The sequence below is a fragment of the Polyodon spathula genome, chromosome 25 (genome assembly GCF_017654505.1).
Source record: "Polyodon spathula isolate WHYD16114869_AA chromosome 25, ASM1765450v1, whole genome shotgun sequence".
NCBI classification, from domain to species: domain Eukaryota; kingdom Metazoa; phylum Chordata; class Actinopteri; order Acipenseriformes; family Polyodontidae; genus Polyodon; species Polyodon spathula.
The window spans coordinates 21,413,250-21,422,513 of NC_054558.1; the positions used below are offsets into that span (position 1 = coordinate 21,413,250).

At 45.3% G+C, this 9,264-nt stretch overlaps 1 protein-coding gene across 1 annotated transcript in view; it reads right to left on the bottom strand.

The window, feature by feature from the left end:
- Positions 1 to 2,690: 2,690 nt before the first annotated feature.
- Positions 2,691 to 9,264, bottom strand: part of LOC121300269 (beta-adrenergic receptor kinase 2-like) — a 10,960-nt gene continuing 4,386 nt past the window's right edge. The window contains exons 2-4 of the mRNA XM_041228771.1: positions 8,923 to 9,059; positions 5,757 to 5,870; positions 2,691 to 5,509 (exon numbers count right to left, since the gene is read on the bottom strand). Coding sequence (XP_041084705.1) covers positions 5,348 to 5,509; positions 5,757 to 5,870; positions 8,923 to 9,059 — 413 coding nt within the window. The 3' untranslated portion in view covers positions 2,691 to 5,347. The remainder of the gene's footprint in view (positions 5,510 to 5,756; positions 5,871 to 8,922; positions 9,060 to 9,264) is intronic.

The window sequence follows — 9,264 nt, forward strand, 5'->3', positions numbered from 1 at the left end:
CTCTACAGAAGTGCGAGACACCAAAATGCCCTGATAAGGGGTTTCATATTCACTGACCAGACCGTGATGGAAGGAGCTTGAATTACAATGGTGGGGAGGGGGATCAGACACCTGCGTCTGCTTGTTCAAGGTGCCTCGCTTTCACTGTACTGTGTAATCCAAAAACAGAATCCCTTCTGCGGTTTACTGGCTGGTAATAACAGGAAACTGTAAAGACAGGTGGGACTACATTGTTAGAACTGCTCTTATTAAAAATACTAGTACAAACAAGAAAGTGCCACAGAGATCAAGAGAAGGAGACCCACACAGAAACAGACTCACACATAGGGGCCTTTTATTGGAACTATTCCTTTTATATGAGCAGTTTGACCAACACACAGAAGCATCCCTAGCTGTTCCAAATGAAAAGAATAAAGAAAATCCCAACACAGTAGTAGTTGCTAGGTGTGGCACATCACGAAGAACCGTCAACGACTGTAAACTCGGAATAAACACAGTATATCTGAGGAAGATCTACTTCAAACGTGCACAGAGCTGCTTCAACTGGAGGCCTAAAACTCCATCAGACAATAAATATGAAAAAGAGCAAAATCCAGAATAAACCATACGCTGTATCTGATAGTTACAATATCTAAAGGTATTTACAGGTGCGCTGCACACTGGCAGCTCACATACAAATTCATAGCAGTTCATTGGTTTTCTTTTTTTCTTCTTTCAGATATATATTTTTTTTCCATGTGAGTTTTCACATATCATATACAGATAAAAAGAAATCCTGCATTTTTAAAAATCTATTAGAAAAGAAAAGCAAAATAGCAACAAAACACAATGCTTGTCTTTGGAGGGACTGCTGTCAGGTGTACTGTCCCAGCCCTCTAACACAGGATATTAGGGTACTTCCTATTACCTCTCCTGTCTCGCCCCCTCCCACCCTACTATCAGTGCGGAAACCTGCACTACCAAGGGTTACAGAATATCATATTGATCATACAAATGAAAACATTTGGTTTCATGCAAGTTCTGAATGGAAGCGCTTCTAAGTTCAGCACGGCCGTACTTTGACACGCATGCGAGTGTCTGAGTGAGGGGGCACAGGCAGCCCACGCAGGGACCCCCTGGTCTCTGTGGGAGCTCACGGCTATAGCGGACACTCATGATGTACCCGAGAACACAGAACTCCAAGTCCATTAGCTTGGTTTTTGTATACAGTTAGTAAACAGATGGAGTGCACAAGCTGGGAGCATTCCTGTTCACAATGAAGCGATTCCAGGGAATGTGAACTGAATATTCCTGCTGTGACATAAGCCAGACTTGAAATGCAGCTTCACCTGGTCAATTCAAGCATTCACAATGACTTTCTTGCTCAGTCAATGCAATCACTGATTAAAGAGAAATGTGTGTGCAAATTTTTTAAAACACTGTCACTTGCTGTGAATGAGCTTTGTGCAACAAGGAGCAATGTGGCTCTAGCAAAGAGAGCTGGGACAGAAGAACACAGCTTCCCCCTCTCAAAGACAAGCATCCCTGGCTCTAGCACTAACCAGCTATGCAGAGAAACGGAGCAAGCGCCTGCAGACCCAGGAGAGAGCCACACAAGTGGATGGACTTCAGTTACAATAAATAACATAAATGACTTTTTTTTTTTTTTTTTTTTCTGTTAAAAATAAAAATCTGCTCTCCAGCTACACAGCGCTTACTTACCAAAAATAAAACTGCTTTTTTGTGTCGTAAAAAGATCCAAAATAAAATTTACAAAACAATAATTGCAAAAAAATGAAATCATAATAATAATAATAATAATAATAAAATCTCAAAATATGGGCAAAACCTGCGCATAACAATGAAACAGTAGCATATATGCAACACTGTGATGTTACAGCAGCGGATGGTTGGAGCAGCGTTAACCCTTTATATTCAAGCAAATAAGTTCATTTTAAGTAAAACTTTATACCCACCCCCCCCCCCCCCAGTGTAGAATGTCAAAATTAATTTTAAGAATATAAAAAAAAAAAAAAAAAATTTCCTGGATCCAGATGAAAGTTTAACACACAAGCGTTTCCCTTGCGAGCTGCTGATGCCCGCTAGCGTACCGTCGGATGGCTTTGCACAGGGGTGTCCAATCACGGTCCTGGAGGGTCGTTCCGCTGAAGGTTTGCAGTGTAATAATGCACCACTCTAGGACCTGGATGGAGGTTTAGTTGGTCTAATTCATTTAGAATAGGGACTGGAACAAGGACTGGAAGGGCCATCACCTTTGGCCACCCCTGGCTTAGTGAGCTTGGGTTGGGTGCAGTCACATCAAAACAGAAACAGCAACAAGAAAAAATACATAGCTCGCTGTTTCTAGAAGTAGCACTCTCACATCTGTAGGTCACAAGCTCAAATTTCACTACGGGGCCAATTATTCTACCAGCGTGGTGTGTGTCTGTGTGTGTGTCTATGTCACTCTGTGTTTGTGTGTGTCTCTCTCTCGGTATGTCTCTCTCTCTGTACAGGCCAGCAGAGATGCTGTTATAGAGCCCGATGAGCTGTCTCCTCTATAGTGGAGATTGTGATCCTGTCCAGAACTCCACTGAGACCCACTCACTCACTGTGTAGTGCGCTCCACTCACTAATTACACTCCTCACACTGCACAAAGAGCAGCCTATCGGGGGCAGAGTTACAGCAAATAAAACAAAATTACAAAATTTTAAGCCAAACATATTTATTGCCCAGCAAATATAACAGTAACTGGCCAGTTCTATGGCTTGCGAATTCTGCAGGATTTGAACCCGGGACCTTGGATGTGAGAGACCAGTTCATTCTGTAACTACTGCAGTCAGTGAAGAACAAGTGCAGGTGAATGCATATGAAAAGGACCCCAGGTGAGGGTTACAGACCCCAAAAACATAAAAAATATTCTGGCAAGCTTCCACACTCAAATAAATAAAGCTGGGAGACAGCACTGGGAGTAGGGGCAAGGTTATTAACTATTTTGAAACCGGGCAGGATCCTGATTTCACATTTGGGTTGAAATCCTGGCTGTGGTCCCAAACACACAGTGAATATGAAAAGGGAATTTCAGAGTCCTCTTTGGATAGTAAGTCACTCCTGTCTGAAAGGGTGACCCATTAACAAATACCCTGGATGAAGTCGCACTGCTTGCACACCCCTGCAGACTCACACCCAAACATACTCACACTAACAGCATGCACGAGGGATCTGAGTGGCAACGAAGAAAAAACCATGAGGAAGGAAACAGCAAGCAATGCAGCCGTTTACTGGTGTCAATACGCTGGGCTAATGGAGTGCAGTGGTTAAAACATGGTTTGAATTCATGCAGATTGCCAAAGGTGCAGAGAAGGCTCTAAAAGCAGGATCTGTCCTGGGTGGGCCTGGTGTCTGCCAACATGGATCTCTCATGTTCTGTTCCAGGTTTAGATTCATCAATTACATCAAGGTTTTATTCTAACTACAATTACAGGATAAATATGAACACTATACACTTGCACACGCGCACACGGTTTTATGCTCCTGTCTTACTAAACCAAAAAAACAAAGAATTATAAGGCATGGTTTATCCACAAGGAGGACTGAGAAATGACCTTTCATATACACAGCACTTCTATTTTAGAGCATTGTTTGGCTTACCCCCATGGAATTGGCTATTTTGATGCATCACCATTGCAAAGCAATTACTGACATAAAACCCAAAGGGTCATTCAGTCACAGTTCTTTATGACCTGTAAAAGGAAGGTTTTCAAAAGCGCCTACAGACCCCTGCAAGACAGACAGACAGGTCGATATATACATACACAGAATAAGATTAAAGATACACAGGCATTCAGCGAGCAGCCAGAATTCCAGCTCCAGTGATGTCAGAGGGACAGGGTGGTCCTGCCCAGGAGTGACACCCAATCAGAATCACTTGTGTCTCCATCTCTGGCTGAAGACCTATGAGGCTACGGGACCCCCTGAATGCTAACCACATTGGCTTTCTTGCGTTGTCGCAATGTATCCCTGCAGTCTTCGCACGCTATGTACACCTTCGCTGGAATATTCAAAGAAAGATATTGTTTCAGGTTCAAGGCCCTTGGCACTTTTGCACATTGTGGTGAAAGGATGATGAAACATTGCCTCCACCTACTCGGATAAAGAAACACTGTGAACTATCAACATCCCCTCCCAAAAGCTCAGATTGTGGTACATTCCAGCAAATAACGAGCACCCCTCCACCCTTCCTATTATGGCACAGTCCAGCCAGCAAAGCCTACAGCTTCTACCCCATTCAACACCCAGCACAGTCTCATAGTGCAGCCCACCCCTCAGTACAGTATTCGGGGGCAGAGGCAGCTGTCTTCACAAGGCTGCGGATGAGGTTGTTTTTTGGTTTGGTTGTGTCCGGGAATGGGCGTCTCTGTCCTCAGTCATGCAACAGGATGAGTAGTACAAGAAGACAGGAGAGTAGGCAGCAGTCGCTTCTCGACCACGCCAAGCCAGTGCAGATCAAAGATACTGCCAGGTGCATTAGTTAGGACAGATATGTAACCACAAGAAAAAGCATTGCCCAAAGTCTCGGGCAGAAAGTGCAAAGAGAGCGTTCCTCAGCAAGGAGAGATATGGGTGGTGGGGGGTTGGGGAGCAGCAGCTGCCACTCCTCACAGAAACAAAACACACATGGACCCCCTCCCCAGGGTCACTTTCAATTTTATGATTTGGATCAATTTAGATTTTTTTTAAGGGGGAAAAAAAAAAAAGAATCATCAAGTAGGTTTGAACTTTTTTTTTTTTTTTTTTAAATTGTGCATTTGTTAAATAAAAAAAACAAAAAAGAATTCAAACAATTAAAAAAAAAGAAATCAATCACTGCCGCAAGCTGCTTTTAAAGGCCACCCTGGTGGGCAAACAAAGCATTCCCACTGCTGATCTGCTTACCCCTATCCACCAACACCTCCGATATGAACCATCAGGGGGTGGGGGGCGTACAGTGACCCGTAAAGGTGCTTGAAGAGGGGGGGGGGGTAAGCTACGCTGTGGCAGCTCCATTATACAGTAACACAGCACGGGCAAAGACAGTCCCATGGCAGTCTTTAAAAGCCTCCCCCAGTCCAGGGAGAGAAACATCACATCTGAATCTCCGATATGTTAGCGAATATTTACACACATGCTTGTCTTTTGCTTTGTCATTGTTGTTGGTGGTGGTGTTGCTGCTGCTGCTGGTTTGCTTTAAGACTTGTTGAACAAATAACTAAATAAAACTACATGAATGAGGTGATATCGGAGTCTCCTGATGACGACGGCAGCAGCTCCTCCTCCTCCTCCTCCTCTCTCGCTTTCCCCTCTCCAGACTCTCTCGGTCTCCCCTCTCTAGAGGCCGTTGCTGTTCCGGTGGGTGAGTGGGGGTTTGGAAAGCTCCACCACAGCTGTGCGGGTCTTGCTGATCACCTTGGGGGCTCGACGCAGCAGCTTCTGAGCCTCAGTGAAGGCCTCGGTCAGCTCCTTCTTCCACTGCACGAACTCAGGGTCGCTCTGCAAAGACAAGGCACAGAGGTCAGCACCTTCGAGCACAAGAAGGAAGGAACGCCCCTATTTCCAAAGGCACCGGTGAACAATCTGCACCATTTTCATGAAATGAAAACAGTTTTAAAAAGTAGATGAAAGTGGTTTCTTATTGGTTGTGTTACACTACTAGTGCATTTTACATTTACAGACAGACTGACCTTGCCTCTGCAGTACCCATCCAGCACTGCACCACACCACAGCCAGCGCTCCTTACCTCACACTGCAGGACAAACTGCTTCCCTCCTTTAATCCGTAACAAGATGCACTTCTTGTCTTTAATCTGCGAGTCCTCCACCAACACGATCTGCTCCATTGTTAGCAAGTTTTGCTGGCAATTAGAAAGAAAACAAAAGCGTTACTGCTTGGTTTGAATCGGACAGTGTAACAATCCAGCAGTGCCCGCTGGGGTTCCAGGGCCAGAACATCTCAAGTGGGCTGCAGCCGTTTCTCAGCGCGCAGCTGCACGCTTCAGGGCACTCTGGGTCTTAGAATTGGAGATTTAGCCGCAGTGAGGGGGCAGCAGCAGCAGCAGCGGCGCTGGAAACGGTCTTTGGGGTTGCAGAGAGCTGGCACACAGAGACACGAGCCACCATGACTTCTTATTGGCAGTTCACTCATTCATTTATTTGTCATTCAGTTTATTTAGTAGCCCAGCTGAGATGCATGGTCTGGTCTCACTAGGGGTGCGGGGCGTGCAAGTTGCCCCAAGGTCACACAGCAAGTCAGGGGAGGAGCTGGGGTTTCAGCTCCAGGATCCCTCAGTCCTCTTATCCCTCATTTTCACTGGAACTGATACCTGTACTGGCAAAGTGGACTCAAAAAAGCAGCTTGTTTTTACTGATGCATTTGAAGAATTTATTTTATTTTTTAGGGGCAGTTTTAGGAGTCACAATGTAGTTTCATTTATATTTGTAACTACTGTCTTCCCTCATGAGAAGATAGTTCTAGACCAGGAGTGGCCAACCCATGTTCCTGGAGAGCCTCAATCCTGCAGGTTTTGTAGGTAGCTCTAAATCATCAATAGCTTAATACCTGGACCAAGCAGTAATTCTGACCAATTAAGCCCAATCATTAAGTCAATTGCATGATTAAGAGGCTGGGGTAAAACAAAAACCAGGACACCCTGAGGCTCTCCAGGACCGGGGTTGGCCACCCCTGTTCTAGATGATAAACTGCTATACACTAGCCCAGTACTGGCACAGTTCACCTTCAGTATCACTTTAGATGGAGACACACAAACACTGGTATGGTACTCTAACTATACTTTGCCTAACACAGCATTCCTCCAATCCTGATTCTCAGATTACTGGACAGGCTAGTTTTTGGTTTCAACCTGGTACCACATACTGTACTGAAATATCTATCTGTGTTTTTAGCGAAATTGTTCAGAGCGACTTCCACATTCCTTAGAATACATCCCTGGTTGAAACAAAAACCCAGACTGCATGCACTCACCCGAGGATTGGACTAAAGAAACAGTGGGCCAGTGGAAGCAAGGCATAAATCTGTTTGTTCAGCCGCAAGAGCAATTGGTCTTCACCTGCCGGCCGACTGTAACACTGCATTTATAAACTCAATCTGATTATTGCTTTTCTGATATCAATCTGCAACACATCACTTATTCAGGTCACCTTTAGGGGAAGATGGGATACTAGGACAAAGCAGGATGCGGCAGGGAGATGGGGAAACAGGCACACTGAGTGTGGAAATCAAATGAAAACAATGATGCAAACTAACGCAACAAAAAAGGATGTCAGAATTAACTAATGCATTCTAGCCTCTAAATCCAATGTTTTGTGGCTGAATGCCGGTGTCTGCAGGGCGGGTTGATTATGTGTTCACGTGTCTTACAGAAGCTCTTCATAATCTGCAGACCTCTCTCATGCTTTCATCTTTTCATGTAACATTTCAGCGTTTCGAGACTCTGCAACAGCGCAATGTGCACACAAGGTGGCAGTGCTCCTCTAGGTACTGGCTGCTCAGCAATGCATCCTTAACCACAAGGACCATTCCACACACAGGGACGCATGTGAGGGTTTGGCAAGGGATGGGATTCCAAACCCAATCCTCAACTTCTCTGACCTACTGTGATAGCATTCTACCAACGGGCTTCTCGTCTATATTGCTTTGTGCATTTACTGTTTAAACACAGATGCTATTTAAATACATCACTATTCTCTAACTCGAAGGCCAGCCAGCTGTCAGCTGCATTTTTTAGATTCTATCATTAAGACCAAGCTGATCTACTGGAATAATGTACCGGACAATGTGGAAAGAATGTTCCACTGGCACGGTCCGCAATGCCGTTAAGCTTTCAAGTACTTCATCAGTAATCTTGTTTCAGAAATGCTAATTCTACCCGCCTGTTTGCTCTATTTTAGTATACAGTGCCCCCTTGTTATTTCACGATTCGATGGCTCACAAATTCAGTCAGGTCACGTTGGCATGTGCTACAGCTCACTGTGTGAGGGCACTCCACTGATTCCCTGCCCTTGATGCCTCCCGATTTACAATGTGCTAGTCAGATAGGGAAACACAGAGGGCACACTGCATAACACATGTACAGCCAGCATGTATCCCTCCCTCCCAGCAACAATGCACCAAGACATCCCCACACTCAGTACACAGCTATAGCATGCCCTGGTGAGAATGCTATTGCATCGACAGCTCCTTACCAGTTTACGCTTTTTATAGATAATCCAGGGCTCCTAAACAGAGAAATAGAAACAAGAGCACTCGCATTCATTCTCAACAGTTCTGAGCTACATATTATCCACAAAGACCTGGAGCTGGTGAGATTACATCACTGGACAGTCAACACAGCCTGCAATCAGGGAGCAGGCTGGTCACCTGGCCAGGGAAAGGATGCACTAGTTGGGTCTGGGGAGGGGGAGGGTCTAGGTGGTTTAGTTGTTTTACCGCACTCTGCTTTCAAAGTGCAACAGGGGAGTGTAATAAAACTCCTGGGGAGCTTATAATGTCCAGTGGTAAAGTGTGTTGAAACCATGAATGAGACAACAGCCTGACTATTATTATTATTTTTTTTTTTAATGCAGCCTGAGGGTTAATAACTTAATTCTCTGTTTAAAATTAAGAGATGAGACATGCAGACACATACTGTCTTTATGAAACTTTTCTGAATGCAAAACGTGACAAACACACACACATAAATGGGCAGTGACTTGCAGAGAGAGAGAGAGAGAGAGAGAGAGAGAGAGAGAGAGAGACATTGAGACAGGTGGGGTGGGATCAGTGAACTGCTATGCTCTCCCCAGTGAGTGAGCATGCCGAATTTCCTACTTCCATGCTTATTAAGAGAAGGGAATGAGGACTGCTCTGCACTGCAGGATTATACTGCGTGCTGAGTGAGCCTGACTTACCCGCGACTCGCCCTCACCCCTCCACTCCACGCGGTTGGGGAACAGGTAGAAGTATCGCCGCTGCCACTGCGTCAGGAAGGGGTTTCCCAGCTTCAGCATGTAGCCGTGCATGATGCAGTCCTTCCCCAGTGCGTAATCTAGAGTGGGGACATGGGGCATTTTCAATCCATACGAAAAGTAGCACAAATACCATGCTCGTCTCATTAACAACACAGAACCGTCTTTCTAAAAATCCAGTCCGAGCTTGACGGTACTCTTAGGGAACTGTATCGCCTGTTCCTACTGGCTGCAGCACTGGCTGGTGCAGTACCCCCACTGGAGAGGTAGACGTCGCTGTGTGCA